The sequence below is a fragment of the Patagioenas fasciata genome, chromosome 6 (genome assembly GCF_037038585.1).
Source record: "Patagioenas fasciata isolate bPatFas1 chromosome 6, bPatFas1.hap1, whole genome shotgun sequence".
Lineage (NCBI taxonomy): Eukaryota > Metazoa > Chordata > Aves > Columbiformes > Columbidae > Patagioenas > Patagioenas fasciata.
Genome location: NC_092525.1, coordinates 29,846,868 through 29,871,613, shown reverse-complemented (window position 1 = coordinate 29,871,613; position 24,746 = coordinate 29,846,868). Strand labels below are relative to the sequence as shown.

General features: G+C 37.9%; 1 protein-coding gene and 1 long non-coding RNA gene across 2 annotated transcripts in view; one reads left to right on the top strand and one right to left on the bottom strand.

Annotated features, from left to right (window-relative positions):
- PLPPR4 (phospholipid phosphatase related 4) overlaps positions 1 to 21,603 on the top strand; it is a 33,686-nt gene extending 12,083 nt beyond the window's left edge. Inside the window, exons 2-7 of the mRNA XM_065842524.2 lie at positions 1,977 to 2,162; positions 6,544 to 6,673; positions 8,365 to 8,560; positions 13,331 to 13,388; positions 14,670 to 14,843; positions 16,866 to 21,603. Coding sequence (XP_065698596.1) covers positions 1,977 to 2,162; positions 6,544 to 6,673; positions 8,365 to 8,560; positions 13,331 to 13,388; positions 14,670 to 14,843; positions 16,866 to 18,203 — 2,082 coding nt within the window. The 3' untranslated portion in view covers positions 18,204 to 21,603. The remainder of the gene's footprint in view (positions 1 to 1,976; positions 2,163 to 6,543; positions 6,674 to 8,364; positions 8,561 to 13,330; positions 13,389 to 14,669; positions 14,844 to 16,865) is intronic.
- Positions 1 to 24,746, bottom strand: part of LOC139828306 (uncharacterized) — a 60,376-nt gene that overhangs the window by 8,413 nt on the left and 27,217 nt on the right. The window contains exons 3-5 of the long non-coding RNA XR_011739778.1: positions 13,706 to 13,885; positions 7,832 to 7,921; positions 1,101 to 1,189 (exon numbers count right to left, since the gene is read on the bottom strand). This is a non-coding gene — a long non-coding RNA (uncharacterized lncRNA). The remainder of the gene's footprint in view (positions 1 to 1,100; positions 1,190 to 7,831; positions 7,922 to 13,705; positions 13,886 to 24,746) is intronic.

The following is a 24,746-nucleotide window of genomic DNA, read 5'->3' as shown; positions in this document are numbered from 1 at the left end:
GGACAGAAGTGAGAAACAGCATTAGATCATGCAGCCACCTAAAGAACTGGATGCAGGAAGCAGGACTCGCTTTAGTTAGATGGTATATAATTATTCCATACATATTATATGACAGATTATATTATGGTTATATATTATGTATTCACATGATAAATATTACATATTGTGTATGTTATATGCTGTACATAATATGTATGTGTAATATAGTATGTGATTGCAAATGTACATATATCTTTGGGTTATATACATACACACTTAGTGAAGTGAACTTACTCGATGCCTGGTGTTATTTTTGCAGTGCTCATAGCACTTAGGGATGCCAGTACCCATTCCTTCCCTTTCTGCACAATCACAGCCTCTGTACCAGGTGCCATTACAATGTGATCAACTGGAACACAGATATCCAGACACCCAAAGGTATCCCATTCTACACCTCCTGCAGATTTTGCTGAGAACACTTTGAAGATACAGCTCACGCTCTTCAAATACACCCTTCCCATCAAAGATAAGCTGTTCTTTGCAAACAAAAATTAAGTCACCTTAAAAAATGTTTCAGTGAAACCCTCATTTAAACACCCAGAATTAGATTTTATGCATCAAAAGGTCTGGATTTGAAAAGCCCAGCATTTAAAAACCTGAAAATGGCGGGTTAATACAGGAAACCATTGTCCCTCTGCCATATATAGCAGGTTTTATTCATCATTTTTTCCAGTATGCATATTTATCCAGTTTTGCCTCTGCTTTTTTTATTCCATTGTAGAATAGGATGGATGATATTGATTTTAATCAATCGATTATTTTTGTGAATGTGTACTGAACACTACAAGAACAATAGAATCTAAGTATGCCTGAAATGATGTATTTTTCGTAATGTGAGTTGCTTCATGTAAAAGGTGAGGGTATTTTTTCTGTAGAGATGTGATACAGCCTTATCAGAAGATTTTTATGATTTTATCTAAGTGAATCTATTTAGTAGTTGTGAGCTTTTACTTTTGAGCTGCAGCTAACAGTGAACAAAAGTTAATGTGATAGACATCTTAAAAAGAAAAAAAAAGCAAAGGAAGCAGATAGGCAGTTTACATCACATTATCTGTAGGTACCTTCATTGCGGTAGTGACATGGAAGGAGTCCTTGCATCTCAGTGGAGAGGCATGCAGTTGTTCTAATGTTGCCTTGTTCAGTGAAGACTCTGGGAAATAACAAACAAAAAACATTTTTGAGCATTTACTAAGAGGGTACGGAGAATAATCACATGGTTCTGGTCACCTCTGAATGCCCCTGGGGTCAGGGCTGCCCTCTTTGTCCGCTTCTAAACCAATGGCTTAAGAATCTCTTTTTGGTATTTCTTCTCTTAAACGACTTCCGTCCACTGAAGTTTCCTAGTTGAATCTGTACTTTTAGGAGCTGGTGGCAAGCTGGGGTGAATTTATCCCCAGAGGGGCCACCTTCACTCTTAATAAATTACTGGAAGTAATTGCGAAGGGTAAAATCACTAAATAGCTAGAGGATAAAAGAATTGTAACCGTAGTCATTGTTGCTCTACACAGACTGGGTCTTGCCAAAGTTAATTGCTTTTTTGGTAAATGCAAAATTGCAAAATGAATGTATGAAGGCAGAACACTGTATTATCACATATTTAGATTCTAGGGAAGCACTGGATACTGTTTTTCATTAACTCTTACTTTGAAACTTAATGCAAGCTGGCTCTGATGTAAACACTGTCATATACATGACAGAGAGTTGTGAAAGGACCAAAAAGGGGGATGACAAACAGCAGAATGCTGAGGCCCCATGTGGGAGACTGCAGTCCTGGTACTTCCTTTAAAAAGAAAATAATCAAAGTTTGTCTATTAATGATTCATAGATGAAAAGGCTGAATTATGTGAGCTGAAGGTTGGATTTGGTGTTTTGACGAGCTTTGCAAAAGCAATGGTATCCATTTCCAAGTAGTAATTTGTTGCTTTCTTCTCTTCTAGTTGCCCATATTGGCATCTTCTGTTGTTAGCCTCTATTTTCTTGAACTTACTGATGTCTTCAAGCCAGTTCACTCTGGATTTAATTGCTATGACAAGAGTCTAAGTATGCCATACATTGAACCTACACAAGAGTCTGTTCCCTTCTTGATGTTGCTTAGTCTGGTTTTTGCTGGACCATCAATTACGGTAAGTTTGAGATGCCACTGCCACTTATTAAAGATTTTGAACAGAATTTCAGTTGTCATAAAGAAAATAGCTCCTTTCTTTTCACTTAGGCTGCAGTGTCATCCAGACGAATTACCTTGGGATGTTAAATTCATCTTTTATTCTTCCATAACAGAAGGAGACAGACCTTTAAAACATTCCCTGTAGCACTTCATCTATTCCCACTATCCTGTGTTCAGTTTTGTGCCCTTCATTACAAGAAGGGCATCGAAGTGCTAGAGAGAGTTCAGAGGAGGACAGTGAAGCTGGGGAGGGGTCTGGAGCACAAGTCTGATGAGGAGCAGCTGAGGGAACTGGGGCTGTTTAGCCTGGAGAAAAGGAGGCTGTCTACAACTACCTGAAAGGAGGTTGTAGCATGGAGGGTATTAGTCTCTTCTCCCAAGTAGCAAGTAATAGGACAAGATGAAATGGCCTCAAGTTGTACCAGGGGAGGTTCAGATTGGATATTAGGAAAAATTTCTTCACTAAAAGGGTTGTAAAACACTGGAACAGGCTGCCCAGGGAAGTTGTTGAGTCACTATCCCCAGAGGTGTTTAAAAGACATGCAGATGAGGTTCTTAGGGACGTGGTTTAGCGGTGAACTTGGCAGTGTTAGGTTAATGGTGGGACTCAATGATCTTAAAGGTCTTTTCCAACCAAAATGATTCCGAGATTCTGTGAAATATAAAGGTCTTTTCCAACCAAAATGATTCTGAGATTCTATGAAATCTAAAGACTTTACCTTTATATAAATCTAGAGGGAATTCAGTGTGTCTGATTTTAGGCAGCTGAGATAGGAGCCTATTCTCACACCATTGCTGTTAAGCAAATAGAGAGAAATTCACCTTGAGTGGGTGATTCCATACACCTGAAAAGCTGAATCAAAATCAACCTTCTGAAAGGATCTCTTCTCTCCCCTGACAGCAATGACTGCACATCTCAGTTCAGTACTTCCCCAAGGCCTGCTGCAAATGTATCTCTGCTGCCTGCTCCACTGAATTCCCTTAAATTCAAACAGTTCATTCCTTTTCTAATGCTAGCCAATTTGCGATTACAAATTCTATAAAATGTGATGCTCATATAAAAATCATGAAGTGCTGTTCTCTCTTTGCTTTCCAGGATGTTTGGTTTCTATTTGTCTTTTTTTAAACTGAACTGTTCTTACCATGTTTGATTTTGGTTGCTTTAGAAACCGTTTTTGAAGGATTTTACACAACCATGAGGCTAAAATTGTACTAGTTTAGGAACTGAGAGCTAAGAGTCTCAGTGTTCCTGGTGCAGATGCTCGCAGTGAACACCAAATACTGTGATACAACCAAAACTTGTTGGTATTGCAGTGGCTGGGTTTCTTAAATTCATACGGTTTCTGATAACAACAAAGTGGTCTTTCCTTAAACAACCATAGAAGGAATCTATATAGGTTCACTTGGGCCACAGTAGAGGGGTAAAAGCTGATTTTTACTTCAGAGAGTTTATGTAAAACCTAGGTAATACCAAACACCTTTATTGGAGATGAAAGATCTCCATTTCATTACAGAGTGTTTATCGAGGGCTTTGGTTACAGCTAAATTATTTCAGCATTGCATGAAATTTTGCAGTATAAAACATTATTACTGCTTGAATCAGTCTCCTACCAGCAGTACAGACAATTAACCAAAACCAACCCATGTGAGAAACTCAGACCCACACTTAAGCATGCCTATAAAACATAAGATTGGTAAAGAAAGTAAATGTTGAAGCTTCGAAGTACAACTGCTTTAAACCTTCAAGCCTTTGAAGGTGTAGTTCATTTGTATTAGCATGAGCACAAATGTGGTGCTTGCAATAGTTGGAGAATGGGCTCCAATAGTGCAAAATACACAACCTTCTCTAATAAAAGGCACTGAAGATGATGTAGAGCATCAGCTCTTTATTGTTCAATACCACTTGTGCAGTAAAAAACTTTTTTTTTTTGTCCAAACCTTCACATTTTCTTTGGAAAAACAGGCCAATGAAGCTCAATACAAAAAGATTACAATTATGCCATTGTCATCTTGTAGAGTTTAATATTATATAATTTAGTTTTAATTAACACTTCAAGGAATTACACACTTTATAAAGCCTGTAAAATATAGGAAAAAAAAGCATGAGCTATGTGAGGAATTGAGGATCTCCAGTAACACGGCATATGGGAACCTCTGTCTGCAGTTCAAGTACTTACTGCAGTATGAGGCAGAAGTTCATGAAGACTCAATAAAATACAGGTGCAATTAAGCCACATTTTAAATATTACCAAAGACTGTAAATAAGAAAAAAAAAAAAAAAGTAGGGGGGAGAAGACAAGCTAATTGCAGTCTCTATCCCTGCTTTAAGTCTTGTATAAATTTTTTCCTAAATTATTTTTGTTGATACACTCATTTTTTTCCCAAGACTGGAGAACATAGTAAATCTATTCACCTTATAGGATTTTTTTTTTCACAACATATTTAACATTTTGTAATTTATTTTGCCAAGCCATTATTGCAGGAGGACCTGTGTGGATTTGGGGTTTTGTGGATTGTTTTTTTCATTTGGGTAGGGAGTTTTTTGCTCAATATTAGTGACCAGAAACTGCTTTTAACAAGGTCTCTTCCACAGCCCTGAAGTGCTACAGAAAATTACTACCTCTATTATTGACAGATGTCTTATGGCTTGTGGCATAGATGAAATTTTCTACATGTATTCATAAAGGAAAGGAAACTTCAGTGTGGAACAACTGGACTTGTACAAAATTGCCAACATGGATATTTTTTGTCTGGAATATAGATGTACCTGAATTGCAACACCATTTCCATTTACTTCAAAGAACTCTGAATCTGATCCTCTGACATATTTTCTCTAGTTGCTCAATCAAAAATGTTAGGACCAGTTATTAATTATATCAGTGTAGGTTCAAACTTTACCAGCCACTGACCAAAAACCTAAAGTTAACACCAACGTGCTTTCTAGCAGAGGTCACCAGGAAATTAGACCACATTGATGTGGGAAGTCAACTTACAAGGAGAGAAATCCACTGCTGGCAGTTTCAGTCCTCCTGCCTCCTCTACTGCTGGAGCTTATTTCCTTGGAAATACAAGCTTCTGAATTGTCCTTGCCATAAGCCTTGCTGTTTCCCTATTTTTTTCTTGTATCATACAAGCTAATCCTTGTCTCTGGTGGTTTTCCCCATGCCAGACATTCCTTAGAGCTTACTGAAAAACTATTAGAGTTTCTCTGTATTTTATGTTTGAAATACTTCTGATTTCTCTGGGAAAAGTTTTAGCTCTAAATTAATCAAATGAAGACAGATAATAGTGACCACAGTTCTCATCTAATTAAAATTCCTTAAATAACCCTTACCACTAACTTTTCCATGTAATGAGACTTCAGTACTTCATTTTTTTCTGGCAAAGAAAGGAAACCAAATTATTAAATCTTTAGCTAAAAAGAGTTAGACTAAGCTTGTCCATTGTTTCTCCCTTCTCCCAGGCTGAAGGGTCTGAGCATGCACAAATTTCACTAGTAATTACAGCAGATTCAGCATAATTCAGATGCTTGAGCACTCATTGTATTGTAAGCTTTGTGCATTGCATATATTAGTTTTCAATGCATCTGTGGATAGACAAGTTGAATCTCCTCTTAGTCCTGAGAACTGCCTCATTAATTTCAATATTTCAGCCCAATCCTTATTCTGAACTCTGTACAAGCCCTGTACAGATTTCCAAGTTGTTGTACTCTTTAACAGGGAAAACAATCTAACCTCTTTATTTGTATTCTAAACTCTTGTCTAGGGCTTCAGTCATAATCCATTTTGCTTGGTGTGGTCAGAGGGACCACAAGGACAGAAAGAACTTTTCCTACTGCTGTCAATCTGGTTAAAACCCAAGCCAAATTAAACAATTACTGAAGAGCAGGCTGACATATAATTAGAAGCTGCTAGGGATTGCTAGGCTTGAGGCCAAAACAGAGTGCTAAAACTACCTCAGGAGCACAAAGATATTGTGTTGGCTCTGGATTATTTGAGAAGCGAGATTTTCTAATTATTAATTTTTGTTGAAGAAGCATCAAATTTCAGCTGTGGATCAAGATGCTGATTCCACTGAGCACTGTATACACACACACACAAAAAAAGGTCTCCTTCCAACTTTATGCCAGTTGCACTTAATTTCAGTGCCGTCTTCTTGCCTGCCCTCACTCAGGCTAAGTGGGCATTACTGAATATTTACGTATTGATACAAATCTTTTAAAGGCAAGTACACGTCAGTGGATGACATTGGTTTTGGCATTATAACTATGCCCTTTAAATTCAATCAGTGTCTTCTGAGTAACTGCTGCCTTTAATTTAATGGCTCCTTTGTCATTGCAGATAATGATAGGAGAAGGAATTCTCTACTGTTGCCTGTCCAAAAGAAGAAATGGGATTGGAACAGAGGCCAATATTAATGCAGGAGGATGCAACTTCAATTCATTTCTTAGAAGAGCTGTCAGATTTGTTGGTGGGTTTTCAACATGAGTCACAAAGAAAAGCTTTCCATATACATTCAGTTCTCACCATGCAGGTTTCCTTCTCTGAAACAGCCTTACAGAACAGGGCAGGGCTGCCCCTGGCATAGATCTTTTTCTGCCAGAAAATGCTGGAGGGAACTGTCAAACAGAGCGACAGAGCAGTCCCATACTCAGTAATGCAGCATCTACACTATCCATTTTCCTTCTCCTCTCCTGTACTATTGTCAGTGTTTCTAAAGGAATAATTTGCTTTTCCTTCTCTGCCCACCTTGAGCTGTCTTCCTTGCAGTGGTTTCAGTGTATAGTTTCCCCTGCCTGTCTTCAGTGTATCATGAGGATTCAACCCACCTGACATAGTATTCAGCATGACAGTAAAAACTTGTCAGAAACTGTCAGTAGATTTGACATTATTTTTCTGGGATGTGTTTATCTACCTCTTGAAAAAGGGCTGGAATCTGGCAACCTAATGATAGAGAGGAACATGTTGAATTGTTTCATTTTACTTTGTTTTAATTTTCATTTATGAAAACTGAACTTGAAAAGACAGCAGGACTTTGTTCCTTTTCTTACAGTTAATTTCCTCTGCCAAATAGTGGCTAGAGGAAAGGCTTTCTCTGTTCCAGAAATCTGTCATTAGAAAGGGCAGCCTAGGCAAAGACAACCTGCAGGACAGTGGACTGAAAACCTGGTGGGAGGACTATTCACCAGGTTTCTTAGTGCAGCAAGCAGGGAGGCAATGACAGGAGAGGTTATACAGTCTGTGACCCGTAGAGCAGCCTCGTAAGAGCAGCAGTGAGTAGAGCCAAGGGGATGGCAGGTTACAACATCAGCAAGGAGGACTGTAAAGACACCCCGTGGTTTCCACTTCTGTATGACATCCCATTCCATCACCAAAAAAACACAAGCTGAAAGATGCATGAATTCCATTCTTGACTCATGCTCTGACCTTGCAGTTTCTTTCCTATTTTAATGACTTTACCATTCTTCAATTTTAATATTAAAAATAAATGCATATGAATATGAGTGGGGAATTAGAAGTAAATCTTCAGGAGAAAACCAGTTGAAAATGCTCAGTAAAACAATCGTATTTACTTCAACTGCCTTGTGAATTTGACATTATTAACCAGATAGAAACACTGATCACTTACCAGAAATATTTGGACTTATGGAAAGGACTTGGTACTCAAGAAATATCAGAGGTCTGAAGACAGCCAGAGTTATTGCCAGCTGATGAGTCCCTGATGGAAAAAAGAGAACAGGTCCTCAGAGCAGGGATCTAATGGGCAGCTGCCCATGTTATCAAAAGCCTGTATCCCCGTGGGCAAGTCCAAGGACTGGTTGAATACATGTGCTCAGTTCCAATAGATGGCTGTCCTTTAGTCAGTTCAGAAAACTGCTTCCCAAACTGAAAGAGCTCCAGTGTAGTTCACTTTTATGAAAAGATGTTGGAGGTCATCATGCCATCAAAATGAAATGTATCAACAGGAGGAAAACAAGCATAAATTTTTTACATTAAAGAATTAAATTTGCAATAAGCTTTCATAAAAAAATGCATCTTATTCTTCAGTTAAATTCTTCCAAGTCTAATGACATAAACCACCAGAATTCCATTTTTTCAAAGTGAATTAATCTGATTTATACATATAATAAAGTTAACAAGCTCTAATGGTTTCTTTCCTAGGTGTTCATGTGTTTGGTCTTTGTTCCACTGCTCTTGTTACTGATATTATACAGCTATCAACAGGATATCAGGCACCATATTTCCTGACTGTTTGCAAGCCTAACTATACATCCTTAAATGTATCCTGCTCAGAGAATTCATATGTTGTGGAAGATATTTGCTCAGGAGCTGATCTCAATATCATCAATGCTGGAAGGTTGGTTCCATCCTTCATTGTGTACATTTAAGTATTCATTTTACTTTTTATTTTCTGTCCCATTTTTAGATTTTTTTTCTACTTGAAGTCTGAATGAGTTTTGTCAATATTTTATAACAAAGGTGTGAGCAAAAGCATCTTTTTAGTGATGTTCAGTTTTCTGTATAAAGATATTAGGCCAACAGTGGGCTGTGGACTGTCAGATTCTGAAGCATAGTCATTAGTAGCTAGGTATTTTCCCTCTTTCAAATGATACAATTTCCTATATAATTATTAATATGTATAGCTTCTGCTGCTTTTCTCAGGTGGATCTGGGTAAGTCCCCCATAACAGGCAGGGGAAGAAGACACTCAAGTACTTCATCTGAGCCCTCTGTATAGAGTTACGGCATTTTGGTCTTTCTTTGTGAGGCTTGGTTTTGGGATTTGTTGGAGGGGTTTATTTGTTTCCTATTTCTCTAGTGGATTAAGTTTTTTTATATTGACAGCATTGAAAAAATCCCTTTATTAGAGTAAAGAACACAACATTGCAAATCTGTGTGTTCCCAAACACATGCCATTTCTTCCATGGTATTTCTAACTGATGCTCTATCCGCCTTAATCATTTAATCTTTAGCTTCAGATAGCCAGAAAAGAAATTAATATTGTTGATAATAGCATATCAGTCAACTTGAGATATAACCCAGACTATATATCGTATTTTTTAAAAAACTCAATGTGATAAAATACTGATAATTCAATTGCTGATGACAGGTCATAGATTTAAACAAGGAATCTGAAGGTATAAGTTGTAGTGTTGGGATACATCAGTTACTTGTTAGTTCAAGAACTTCATTAGCATGAAGTGTCCTAAATATATGCACTACACTACTAAGAAATCATGAATCTCTTCACTGAATACAGTAGTCGTCTTCTATATCTCTTCCACACCAGGTTAACCGTTCTTGCCTGTTAATCATTGAACATCTGAATGTTTTGCAGTCATTCAAAATTTGTGTGCTTTTTAAAATCTCCTGCTCTCCAAAAAAAGTTACAGCAAAACTACAGAATACTTGAAATAACTACAATTTCTGTCTTTGACTGAGCTGCATAATTTCTCTAATTAGCAGACATAAAGCTGTGTTACTTCTGTCACATCCACTTCACTAAAGCTTTGCACTCCTTTCTTGTTCTGTGTGCAGCCGCAGATGCTAGCTTCTGTTTTAACGTTATACCTCGTGGCATTACATTTTTGTCACATCAGCGTTACTAAAATGTTCTGTCTATATATTAATGTACTTCTCCCCCAGTTTGTTTGCTTTTCCGTTTATTTCAATAGTCAACACACATGGAAATCATTAAATCATTTACCTGGTAAGTATCTTCCAGCAAATCTCAGTCTGTTTCCTTTCACTGGGACAAACCAATTTCACTGATGTTTAAAGATCCTCAGTTATTTGATTTATTTGGTCTTAAGTATGTCTCAGTTAGCATAAACCAATTTGCCATATCTTTTCAATTATATGTGGGCATGATCTGGTGCTGAAATGAATAACTGTGCCTCTATTTGGCCCAAATAATTTGATGAAAATATTTTTGCTGAAAGGCATAACCAGAATTACTATATCAGCCTTCACCTCACTGTCTTTTTTCCCATGACCATTTGCTGTTACTGGGATACTGCCTTTGAAGCCTGATGCTTTCTAGCAGCATACTGCACCTCTGTGGTGTCCCAGGGAAATGGATGTAGCTTTACTCATGAGCCAGGCAGAAAAAACAAAACCATCATTATTGAATCTCATTCATCTCATTATCATGTCAAATAACACGCCTGCTGCTCTGAATGTACTGCCTGTAGCCATCCCAAAAATGCTGATCATTCCTAAGTTTAAATATCATCACTTCCAAAACCCAGTGAAATTAGTTGTAATATATTAAGACTAAGCAATCAGGTTTTGTGTGTTTCTGTTTCTGTAGGAAGATGACCATATATTGATATCTCAAATTTATTGCCATCATAGAGGATACATTTGGTGATCTATAATATTCTTGCACTACCCTCAGTTTCTTCTTAAATCCATTTTATTGCATTTTTCCTTTATTAAATTGTTGCTTCCTTATGCCTGTCTCAACTTTACCAAAGCAATCAGCACTTGCTATTGGTTCAATACTTTCTTCAGTCATCTATTATAGGAGTTATGGTATAACTTCTCCAGCCCAGGAGGTTAATTTGACTTTCATAATTTCAGCTTGTAAGGGACTGGTTCTTAGGAGATTGCTAATGGCCTTCATTTTCTATTTGTACTTCCCAGAAACTTGAGCTCCAGAAATTTGCCTCTAGACTCCCCTATGAAAAGTACAGAGAACACCACATAATTATCCAGCTGATCGTAGGAAGTGCTTTTCTGCAACATCGCCCAAATATCCAGTGGTTTCCTTTGTTCATCTTTTTCTCTATTTATCTTCAAAGACCATTTTCAGTCATTTCTATTCAGATCTCCAGTGAGTTCTCTATCCTCTATCATTTCTGATGTTCTGACTCAGTATGACTTTTTCTCATCATTGCTCCCCCTCTACACATCCTCATGCATGAGCATTTAGAGTGATAAACTGTCATCTGAGTTCAGGACATGTTTTCTTTGAGACCTTTGTTCACCTTTTCAATACATAGTCATACAAAAAGGCTACATATTTTTAGCTTGAATTATTTTTATTTTAGATGAAAAGATAACAAATAGAGGAACAAAAGCAGTGTCACCATTAGAGAGTACACGGAGTGCATTTAGACTGTAACATGCTGTGCTTGCCCTGAAAGCATATGAATAGAAAATAGAATAAAGAGAAAATTGACTGTAGCATAGTAACGCACCTTATATACTATAAAAATGCCATCAAATTAAGCTTAAGATTTGAGTGGTACTAAAGTTCATAGAATCAAATCTATACATTAGCTCCACAGAGACTGTGAGTAGATTTATGCTTTCACTAAAACCTGCACAAGGTAAAGGAGTTGATTAACCATTATAAACATGTAGATTTTTTTTCATGTCTTTATCCTCCTGTCCTCAACCCTGAACCTGTTCCACAGGGATACTATTTGTGAAAGGTTTGATTGGGAGGGGAAGAAGGTGGGGGGGAGATAAAAAAATAATAGGTCTGTGAAACGGAAAAGGAATCATACTGAATTCATCTTGGCCAGAGTCATGAACCTGCTGGAGCTGTGGGCTCAAATTCAGATCAGTAGTGTGGCATTCACACTGCACTACATGCACATATTTAATTGCCAATGAATTATTTAGAACACACAAGGTAAAATGTAGAGGAAGGAAATTTAGAAAGTAGACTCTGCTGCTTTGCAGGAAAATGCCTTTGTCTAAAGGCAAAGAACTACATTTCAGTCTTTGCTATTTTAAAATACCCAAGTCAGGTGCTGCTAGGAAAATGGCTGTGCATGGAGCCAGTTAGGGGGGCAAGACCCATCTGTGAAGCTGAAGGATTTTTTGAGTCTTTATCCCAAGCTGAGCTTTCTCAGGTGAAAGTGGCTGCTGTGGCTGTAAGACAATCATACCCTTCTTCACAAAGACAGCCAGCATATTACATTATGTGTCCATGCTATTTAAAGGAGATAAACATACAGATATAAACTACTACACGTATTCACTGCTTCTTACTCACTTATAAAGCTCAAAGGTTATAGAAGTTTTTTAGGGCTTCTGCAAGCTATGAACTAGATGTCCACCATAGAACAGCTATTACTGAATCCACCCTCAGCTAAGTTTTTCTCTTTACTGCGTAAAAACCCCTCATGTTCCCATTGTTTTTGGTTTTAGAGGATTGAAGTGGGTCTATAAGAAATATAACAGTAAAATGTTAAAGGGCCTTGTGTCATGGTTCTGTGTAGCTGCTACTTAGACAAAACCTCCTTTCATTGGTCAGAGAAGTAGAAGCTAAGCTGTCACTTCTGATTTTCATATCTGTGGTTTCTGACTCAAGACCCAGTCCACATCATTCAAGTCCCCAGGTTTTCAATGAAAGCAGAAGGCTCTCAACAGTTTCAAGAATAGACCTGATTTTGCCTACTGTCTAATACAATTTGGTTGTATTTTAATTTACCCTCTTCTTCTGCGCTTCAAGAAGGGGCCAAATAACTCTTAAAATGCCCTGTCTGTGTTCTTGTGCTCTGTTCACTCCTATCATGTGATAAAGTGCTGAAATTTAAAAAACAAACCTGAAAACATAGCAAATAAAGATACAGTTTGCCTCTCTCTTAGAAGACTGTCACCCTGTCCTCGCCCAATTATTAGAGCAACAAAGCAGGGGCACAAAGATGATTAATTCAGTTGCTGGCGTTAGGGCCTGATTATCAAAGTGTATGAGTCCTTACTTTGGAAGGAGTCCCAGTGAAGTCAGTAAGAATAATCATAAGATCAAGGTTTATGCATTAAATAAGTTGTGTAATTAGGTACTTAGTGAAAATTTATTAGGGAAATTTATTTATAGAAATAAATGTATAGATATTTCTCTGAGTCAAGGATTCAGTCTTTAGCTCGTTTCCACTGTTCTCTTAGTACATATGCTAAATATTTACTTCAAAACAAAGGCATTTCATTAACACTGGCCCTTTCTTCAGATTATAGAAAAGAAATTTAGCAATTAAATGTAACTGATGAATCAAATATTGCTTAGGAAATGTAAGCTGAAAGTGACTATACCACCTAGTGTTTTTTTCAAGTGAACACTAGCACAGTGTATTTGAACTTAGAAGCATAATTTGAGTGTCCTTCCTTGGCAGAAAGTCATTCCCTTCTCAACATGCCACCCTGGCAGCTTTTGCAGCAGTGTACATCTCGGTGAGTAACCAATTCTGTTCATCTTCATTTATACAAGAAAAAAGTTAGAAAGTAATTTGCTGTATATTGCAAAGTGATGTGTTGCCTGGATATCCTGGATGGATGTAAGTTTTTATTCTGCCAGTTGGAAAGCAGAATAAAACTACTAACAGCTAAAATAAAACCAGCTCTATTAAGTATTCAGAAAAGATTGAACTGCTTCACTTCCTTTGTTAAAAGTAACAAAAAGTGTAATGTTAAAGTATATTTGATGTTTCATATTATTCACATATAAAATGCAGTGCTTATCTGTCTTACAGGGTGATATTTTAACTTACCATTCAAATTAACCTTTATGTGTTCTGCCTTTTCTTGATTGCTGTCATCACTTGACTCACTGCCTTTAAACTTGAGGCATTAAGGAACAAACATCTATGTGGTGTAGTTTCATTTGACCTCCATACAATTGCAGCATGGATGAACTGGCACAATCACTCCCAGAGACCTCCAAAGTGCCACTGCAAAACAAGGGAATCACAAACATCAGTAACTAGCAGGGAATTGAAGGACACGCTGCAGCAATCACAGCTGATTTTCCACATCTGACCAATGACATTTCTTCAGTATGGGCTACAAAGTTTGTGCAAGTGACCATTTACTTGAACTTCAAAGTCACAAAAAACACAACAACAAAAAAACCAAACCAGTTACTCCATCACTCATGCTATAAAAAGGAAAAAAACAGCAATAACAACCAGTTAATCAAGTTAGATAATGGAATTCTGCATGTACTGGAAGCTTGCCAGTGTTTATTCTGCCCAGGGAAAGGCCAAAATTTGGAATAACGCTGATGAACCACCTCCACTTAATTTTTGTGACCTCCTTGACATCATGTCCCCCAGTTGAGCAATGGCTCTCTAAAGCATCTGGTGGTAGCTGTTGTTAGTACAGGTTATTGCTTTCATCTGGCGTGACATCTGGCTTCTGTACTTCACAAGCACTGGCTCCTTAGTCACATTTACAGAATATTTAGGCTCTGACTGTGAATGGTATTTAGGCATAACATCCTTATCCTTATTGATGTCAATAAGCAACACTGCCTGTGTTTTTGGAAATCCATTCCTTGTGATTTCAGATCTTCCTACAGTAAGTTAGCAAATTTTAACAGCTGTGAAATAAAATTAAACTGATTATTTCCAATACTACTGTGTAACAGTGATCTGTATGTGAAAGAAACTGAGCAAGATAAATTTATATCCTCTTAGGTAAATCTAAGTTTCTTTGTTTCTTTCTTTTTTCAAGATGTACTTCAATTCTACATTAACAGACTCCTCAAAACTTCTGAAACCACTCTTGGTCTTTGCTTTTATCATCTGTGGAATTATATGTGGTCTGACTCGTATCACGCAGTATAAGAATCATCCAGTTGACGTTTACTGTGGCTTTCTCATAGGAGGAGGAATTGCTCTCTATTTGGTAAATATAATATTCAAGTAGTTAAGTTTTAGAGGCTGTAATAAGAATACGGGTATTTGTTATGAAAACCTTTCATCATGGTCACATGTCATAATTAAAAATATAGTCAAAATATGTTGATAATGTTAGGGGTAATTGCTTTAAAAATAAACAAGAAAAAGCAAATATGTGTTTCAATTTAAAGTTTCATAACAGTGCTCATAGCGGTATACAATCATCTGGCACTGTATACAGAAACAACTCTAACATTGTGTGCTTCATTAAATACTTAAAGATACTAATCTTTCTACCCCACACTTAAAAACATCATGCAAGAAAAATATTGGATTAATTGGTGTTTCTTGCCAGCCTGAGTTTATATTGCCAACATTAGCTTTATAATTCAAAAAAAATAAAAAGATGGCTGAATTAATAAGCAGCAACTCAACTGAGTAAATTGCTGAACCTGCAAGAAATCAAAGGCGATATTGCACCCTTGTGATTCTCTGGAGCGCCTGGGGAAATTTTGCAAGGGAAATAGGATGCTCAAGCCAGGTTATTGCTATGCTTTTCCTCTGTACTGGGTTGAAATAGATGAAGCACCTTGGAAGGGTCCTGTGAGGGAGTATGTAGGGTAGGCCTCTTTGTATCTGTCAGTAGGAAGGATCATCAAGTGTTTCCTTTTGCTTGCGGCTCTCCGTATGTCTCCAACTGGACTGTTGCTGCCCCACCTGTCCAGCACGGTGTCAGCCCAGGTGCCTGTGAGCAATCGGGAACTGCTACTGATAACATTTTTGCTCTAGTGAGATCAGGTGAACAGAAGACTCTTAACAGCAGTGGGATGTGTTTTGACCCCCAAGAAATCAATGATGAATTTTAGTCTCTTACTAAAATAAGTACATATCCTATACCCTATTTTCTGTGGTAAGATAATCTAAGGTACATGCAGGTGGTCTGCAAAGGTGACTGGGGAAAAAACAGCTTTCACAGTGGCAGAAAGAACAGCAACCAGGGTGGATAATAGAAACCCCATGAGCTACTGAAGTCGGTTTCTGTGATTGCACTGTGAGCTGAAAGGCACTCTGTTAAGAATATTATTTCAAATGATTAAGCTGTTGTAGGCTCTCATAAATGGAGCTGGTGTTCCCATGTTTGAAAGCCACAAATAAGTATGCTCTTTGTTAGGTCTTCTCCATATACTGTTGCATGACAACCTACATCAGAGAGTACATTGTCCTGAATACCTAGTAATTGATAAATCTGCCCTGAAAACTACACACCAATAAGAAGAAGGGCAGGGGAAATAATGTGAAACTACAGATAACTCTGAAAGGAGAGTAAAGAACAAGTAACCCAAGTGACTGAGTCAGGCATTTGACCCTTCCAAGGAATATTCTCAGTCAGTGAAGTCTTTTTAAAATGACAGCATTTTACAGTGAGCCTGCTGAACAAGAAAGTGTTGTGTAGCTGAATCTTGTTATAGTTCTCTGAAGCTTGGAAAGCAATTGATTTAAAGTTGATAAATTGTTCTACCATGTAGATGTTGTATTACACAGTTATTATGCAGTAGAAACAGCAGAATCACAGAGCAGAGAACAACTGAAGCTGTAACAAGATCCAGTAAATCAGGGCAGACAGTAGTGTAGCTGTAACATAGCTTTGCTCAGAAGACTGCAAACACGAATTTTGTTATTTTCGTAACGCAACGCTCTTCAGCTGTATCTGTTGCTTTATAAAATGGAAAAAACAACAACAACAAAACTGAAGGAAGCTAAATCTTTTCCTCAACTATTTATTGCCATGAACTATGTGCCCTAGTTATCCTACTGAGACTATTTTATACATACCTAAATGCACCAGATTTAGGACAGAATTTGGAATAAGGATATGCTGGTGAGGAAAGTGAGCATACCCATGTCAGTTAAACTGGACTAATTATATCTCTCAATATGTATTTAAAAGCAGAATAATATAATTAAAATACAGGCATTTTATGTCGCTTTTTTTCATAACTGATTGTTGATGCTTCTATTCAAATATCAGGGCCTGTATGCTGTGGGAAACTTCTTACCAAGCGACGAGAACGTGTTTCACCCAAATTTTCACAGAGAACCTCTAAGGTCTTTGACAGATCTCAGTCAAGATGCCAACAGAATCCTGCCAGGTAAAAATGGTAGCAGCAGCGATGGCATTGTCTCTCATCGTGCAGACAGTATCCTGAATAGAAACCACAGAGATTCAGGGTCTCTGACTAATATCAAGAGGGCAAATGCTGATGTAGAAATAATAACACCACGAAGCCCAATGGGAAAGGAAAATATGGTTACTTTCAGCAACACTTTGCCAAGAGTCAACACACCATCCTTAGAAGATCCAGCAAGACGAAATGCAACAATACACGCATCAATGGATTCTGCCCGTTCCAAACAGCTGCTTTCTCAGTGGAAGAACAAGAATGAAAGTCGAAAGTTGTCACTGCAAGTAATAGAGACTGAATCTGGCCAGTCACCGCCAAGGGCAATTGAAATGAGGTCAAGCTCAGAACCCTCCAGAGTGGGTGTAAACGGAGATCATCATGGCCCAACAGGCCAATACCTGAAAATTCAACCTGGAAGTGTACCGGGCTGTAACAACTCAGGCCTTTCTGGTGGGCCAAGGGTCTCTATTCAGTCACGTCCTGGCTCATCCCAGTTGGTGCATATTCCTGAAGAGACTCAAGAGAACGTGAATACATCACCCAAAAGTAGTTCAGCTAGAGCTAAATGGCTGAAAGCTGCTGAGAAGAGTGTTGCGTGTAGAAGCAACAGCCAGCCAAGAATCATGCAAGTAATAGCTATGTCTAAGCAGCAAGGAGTGCTTCAGGGCAGTCCAAAAGGTTCAGAGGGAAGCACAGTCACCTGCACAGGAGCCATCAGATATAAAACCTTGACAGATCATGAGCCAAGCAGCATTGTCAGAGTTGAGGCCCATCCAGAAAATAACAGACCTGTAATTCAGATGCCATCAGAAGGTGAAGGAAGTGGGTCATGGAAATGGAAAGGTCCTGAAAAAGTCACCCTACGTCAGACATATGAACTAAATGATCTCAACAGAGACTCTGAAAGCTGTGACTCCTTAAAAGACACTTATGGGTCAGGTGACAGGAAAAGGAGCAACATAGATAACAGTGAGCATCACCATCATGGAATCACTACAATAAGAGTCACGCCAGTGGAGGGAAGTGAGATTGGCTCAGAGACTCTGTCCATTTCTTCCAGCCGGGACTCAACACTTCGAAGAAAAGGTAACATCATTTTAATTCCTGAGAGAGGGAGCAGTCCAGAGAACACCAGAAACATCTTCTATAAAGGCACATCCCCCACACGAGCATACAAGGAATGACAGGAGACATATCAGCTGGTCCGTACCACCACAAAGTAAACAGGTCTTGACACAGGTTCTGCTCCTCTTCTTTTGAGCTGATATTTACCTTTGATGTGCCAAATTATTGACCAGCAGCCCAGCTGTTGTTGAACACTGCTGATGTACAATGTGCATGATCCTGTGGAAAGCATGTGGTGGGGGGAAAAGCACAACGCAAGAACCTAACTAATGTGAAATGCAACTTGTTTCTTCAGACTCAAAACATTTATCTGAGGGTGATGATGTCAATCAAAACAATGGTCTTGAACAAAGACACTTTATTTCCTGAATGTGCCAACTTTTTATTTTATTTATATTTGTGTCCAGAATCGACTGAATTTTTCACAGCAAAGGCTGTATCAGTGATATATATTCACCTTTGCAGAATTTGCACCAAATCTTTAATACAGGATGGTGCTGATGATAACTTTACATATTTTGAAAAATTGCATACTTACTAGACTCTGCAAAACACATGACATATTGATGTGCAGTTACTTTAAAAGTAATATTGCTAATACTATGATGACGCTGGCTGCATTCATTTAGTGTAGGAAATATTTACAGCTTTGTTATAGTGGATCTGTCACATTCAAAGATTGCAAAGGTTTTGTGTAGTTCTTTAAGATGTCTACTGCAACAAAAATGTGTGGGTGACATTCCATTAGAATGGAATAACTATTTTGAATAGTTTTGCTGCTACTGCTCAACTTTTGTTTAAGAACAGGTGCTACTAATGAAGAGGCTGCTTCTTAGTGGGCTAACTTGTAGAGCTGTTTTAAATTATGTTTTTAAGGGGTCTTTTAAAGTACTAGAAGTAATTCAGATTTTACATTTTTAAACCTCTTATTCTGTCCTTATATTTCTCTGTTATTTTTTAACCATATAATGTGGGACACCAATAATTGCAAGATGTGCAAATGTGAAAGGTGAGCCATGAGTAAATAAATGGCCACTTTCCTGAGACGCTTCAAAGGAGACAGTAATTAATATCGTAGCTCACAATTAGAAGCAGTCATTCACCTCACTTGCTTAGCATGCAACAAGAACAGTCACAACTTTCACCCCAGTCACCATCTTTTCGGGGCTTTATGCTTCGCTTTAAAAATGGAATGCCTTGATATTGCAGAAGCACTGAATGAGTGTTGCATTGTGCCACTACTACCATTCACATCCCATGAGACACCCTCTAGAGCCTTCGTAAGCATTATATTTTTTCCCACCACTGCCACTTCAGAATATGGAGGGTCTCTGCACCTGAGAGAACACAGATTATTTTAGTAAATTGAGTTTCAAATATAATGAAAGAACTTGCCTGCTAAAAATCTCCATTGCCAAAAACTGTTGAAAAGATAAGCTCTGAAAGGGATGAGTATAACATGTCCTGGGCATACCAGCAGAAATGCCTCATTACATCTAGCTCTTACTTAAATAACTTTTAAACCATGAAGCAAGACAAGGACAGTGCTAGCCTCGTGCTGCTTCTCATACTCTCCTAGATTATTTCCACCTGAAAAAAAGCTACTATCACACACCCACCAGCTCCCCGGCTAGGAGCAGGAGGGAATGGCTTAGCAGTCCCCTCCCTGACTAAGTAGTAGCAGATCAGGTCTGTTCTCTGGCTTCTTGTGAGGAGTGTTTGGCTCTAAGTTCTCTTCTAATTTAGTGTATCAGAGAACCTGATACATCCTACATAGTCAGAACCTGTCTACAAACCCTATACCACAGAGCTCTGAGGGAAAGCCAAGAATGAGGTACAAAGGAAGAATCATCCCAACCCAAGAAGATATATAGCACAACACACACAGACCAAAAAAAAACCTCAAAACCAAAACAAATCCCAAACCTAAACCCAATCCTAAGTAATTTCAGAAGCATGAGGATGGTGTTTGCTAGTTAATATAGAAGGGATTCAGAGTCAATGGAAAGCTTTATATACCTTCCCAGTTACACAGGTGCTCCAGGCTCAGCTGAGTGCTGTCAGCCAACCCTGTCAAGCAATGCTTCCCTCACCTGCCCATCACCCAGTGCTGCGGAAGAGTGTTGGTCCTTAAGGAAATGACCATGCTTCCCAGCTAGTAACAGAAAAAGACTGCATCATGCATTTGATGATTGGGGGAGGTATTCTGCAGGTTACACGTAAGAAGCCAACCAGTAGTGTTGCATCATACTGTGTATGTGAAAGGCACAGCATGTTGAAGACACACTTCAAGGCACATTAGCTGGGAAAAATAATCATAGATGCTGGGGGGTGGGGGGAAAAGAGTAATTTTTTAGAAATATGTTCTCAGACTCTAATATTTACAAGTCAGGATTTATTTTTTCTTTTTAAAAGAATAAATCTTCAGTCCTTGCTATTTAATATCAAATTTTGTACAAGGTTCCAAGGAATTACAAACACTTGGATTGTCATAAACAAAACCCTTTGGATTTAGTTTAGTCTGGGTACAAGATAAAGCAGGTAGGATTAGCTTTAAAGGAATGAGTAAGACACAATCACTGTTGGCTTATCAATGCAGGGAAATAAGATGCAATCATTTGTTAGTTTGTAAGTGCAGGAGAAAAGAACATAAGTAGATGAACCTGGAAATAATGGAAAATTGAAATGGAGAATAATGGCAATAAAGCAAAGATTAGAAAATGTTCCCTCTGGCAATTTAGCTGTTTTGGAAACAGCAGGATTCCTGGTGGGAGTGTTTGTTCTTTATTCCTTGGTTTTAGTCAGATGTATATTGGCATATGTGTTGCTTTTATTACTCTAAAACTTGCTGCACTCTTTCAAGTGCAGTGTGATATTTTTCCTAAGGTTTCCTATTTCTTAACAAAAGATTTTAAAGCTCTTGTGTAATCATTGAAATTATGTTCTTTACATAAATATTGATATATTCTTTTTTACTCCAAGTGCCAAAGGCTACTGTTTTTAATAATGGCTTATCAAATTATATTACGTTAAGAGAGCAGAAATGTAATATATACATTGGAACTCAGACCTCTGCATGTATATTTGATAAGGAGCCTTTTGTAAAATTACTCTTTGTTTACATTCCACTGATACCTTAATTTAAAATTAATCAAATAAATTGACAGGTGACATCTTCTTAGTGTTCTGATTTTCTTACTTGCTAACAGGCACGAATTTCTTTGTTAGGCTGTGCTTTACTGAGACAAGAAAATACTCAAAAATAAAATATGTTTTTAAATGAGAATTCTCTATATAAAGTATTGTGTTTAATAAAATGTTATGCAATGTTTTCAAATGGAAAAGAATTTGTAAATTGCTATAAATGTATTTTGTTAAATAAGTACAGATCAATGCTATTGTGTGAGTTTATTGTGCTAACATCATGAAAATAAAGATGAAATTCCTCATTGATGTTCATTCCTCTCTGTGGTGAAGCAAAGTCTCAGTCCTCCTACGCCAATTATTTTTCAGTATTAGGTATCTGATAACACATAAAAGCAGCCATCAGTGGGAAACCTCAAAACCTCGTGTAGCTGTAAGTAAGTATGAGCAACAGCGTCCAAACAAGCTTGTCTCGATCTAAAAAACATTGTAAAAAAAAAAAAAAAAAGACAGGCGAATTGGGAACTTCATTCTGCAGGACCAGCCACATTGCTAAGCCCCGAATGCCTCTAAACCACCTTGCTAGTGTTTGGTAGAGCTGCCAGGCATGGCAAGGCCCACCTTGGATTTGTGAGTGAGAACAGGACAGTTGTCAGGAGCAAACCTGAGAGGAAGGGCTCTCCCCAGGGGAAGAAGTTAGGATGCAAGAGTCATCAGGTGATGCAGAGGTTATAAAACTTATCTAAGATGAGAAATTACCTCTACTGGCAAACCTTGTCTTATTCTTAGACCATTCTGGTTACAGCAACTGTCACTAAATTAAGAGAGCTCACTGTGATCCAGATTGATGAATCTATCTAATTATGCAAAGGAGTTTACAAAGGTATGAATGATTAAACCAAAACTTAAATCTATTTTGTGCTGGATTTTAAAAGAGCTTCAGAGGTCTTGATATAATAAGCCACATAAGACAAGAATGTACCATAATCAGTTTGGTATAGATTTATGAAGACCTTTTATATGACAGAGCAGTGCACAGCTGATTTGGCAGGAATACTTTAAAGGCATTACAACCCCAGTTCATAAAATTGTGAATAAAATTTCTACACAAATCTTACAGCACAAAGTGTACTAAGCATTGAAAAAAAGCAACAACTGTTTCCACATTGCACATGGAAAATGAAAGTAAGGGAACTTCAGCTGCATACATCTGCATACACAAACACACTTATCACAGAGTTAATGTGTTCGAGACAGGCTTTAGAAAGAGAAAGCTAAACAGATAATTTAAATCAAGGAATAAATTGTGGCAAGGCTGAAAAATTTTTCTGCTTTGCCTGCAGTAATCTCTTCAGGCACTCCAAATATGCATTAAGACATCTTTTGGTTATACCTCCCGTAGAAGAAAGCTATTCCTCCAGTGGTTTGACATAAAGGCTAATAGAAAACTTGCCCATTTCACGGTTTTACCAGCCCTGCTGAAATAGAGAGCTAAGGCGGTAAGTCCTCCATTAACTCAAGCAAGTCTGCTCAGACCTAGAAAGCACCTCCTATGCTTGAGAAAAAAAATTAAAACCAACAAAGAAACAAACAAAAAAAACCCCACACACATATTAAAAAAAAAAAAACACAAAGAAAAAAAAACAGCCCCACGCAACACATCTTTTTCTTTTTTTTTCTTTCCTTTTTTGTTCTCCCCTTCACCCCCGCCCCCCCCGCCTTCCATCTCCCTTCCTTCAAAGGCCAACCGTCACTCAGCTTTTTCCAACTGTGTTACTTTTCCAGTGATGCTCAGAGAGAGAGATGAGAGTCACAGGGATTTGTGGATCTGTCAAGTCTCTGCAGCTACTAAATGATGCATAAGGGAAAGCTCTGCTCTCCCACCAAATCAGTCAGAAGAGACTGGAGCATATCTGTGTGCAATGTAATCAACAGAATTTCATTCTGTTCCTGCTTCAAACTGAGCTTGTTGATTACAATGTCTGTTCCTATACTGTACTGGGGCCAGAAAACTAGGGCAGCAACCTCTGCTACGAGAATAACATCACACAATAGGGAGCAATAGCTTTACTCACTTTCATCTGTAAAGCATATGAGAATATAATCAATGCTTTGCAAACAATAGCTGTCTTTGAATTTTCCCTAAAACTAGCTTTTTTTTTTTTTTTTTTTTTTAATGAGTACAGCCTGTTAATTGACATCTTCAGTATGTGTTCTTCTGGTGTTCTTTCAGAGACATATTCACATGATACTCATTCCCTGAGCTATTTAATTCTCCCTAAGGGCCGGTCACCCTGGTACTTGTTTGCTTTAGACCAGAAGAGATGTGGATACTTAGCAGAGTGCCAAGTGTACTTTTTTGTTTGTTTGTTTTGTTTTGTTTTTTAATCAGAGCATCATCTGTTCCCAGCCCCAAGGGAAATGTTAGGTGAAACTTCTGCATGGTGTCAGTTGCAGTCTCCTATAATATTTCTTGTCTTTCTATACAGTCTGAGTCAATTACCCTCACTCTTGTGAGAGAGGAGAGTTTTCACAGAAGTGGTTCCAGCAACCTGCATCTCCCAATACTGAGAGTATGCCAGTCTGGCAGGGGAAGAGTTGTAGGCTTTGGCCACTTCTAGGCTTCAGCTTCCTGAGATCTACTATGGGTCTGATGCCAAAGTAATGCCTTGGTTTCCTACCAGAGAATGGAAGAGAAGCATGTGGTTTAAATGAACAGGACGGCTAAGTCTTCATACATCACATTCTGTTTGGTAATACGAAACAAAAGTGCTGTGAGCTCTGTATGCGTAACAAATTGCAGACTTGTCTAATCTGCTAAACCAAGGAAGAACATTGGAAGAGGTTTCTTCAAATGCTTTTATTTTTAATGAGATTTGTAAGAGTCCTCCTTTCACTGACCTTTTTTATGATGCAAGCAAAAGAATTCAGATACAAGTTAGCAAAAAAAAAAAAAGTCTTATAACTTACCCCAAAAAAGGAGTCATGAGAAAGTTCTAACAATATGTCAGGAGAAAGTTTAAGGTGCTTCCCAAAAGGGAAGATTAAACAGCACTTAAAGTGCAAAATCATAATTTAGAAATTTGTACATTAAGTTTGTCAAGCAGAGTAGGCAGATAATTAGTACAATCACTGCTTTCTTAATCCTTCAAATATTCATCAAATAATTAAAGGTTGGGTCACTGTAAAACAATTAATTTCCTCCATAGTTAAGATACAAAATGTGCCTGGTTTATAAAGCTTTCCAAGCTCTTTGGGAAGGGTCAGGAACTAAATGAACTGATGAGGAGAGCTCTTTAATCTGTGAAGTGATACAAAAGCTGCGTGAATACTTAATGAGATTCAAGACTGAAAATTTGGAAAATTACAAGGAAGAAGAGTAGCTAATCAAACACTGGATATGGAACTAACACAACTAAAATATTTCAGAAGTCATGAGAGCAGCATATTGATGGGTC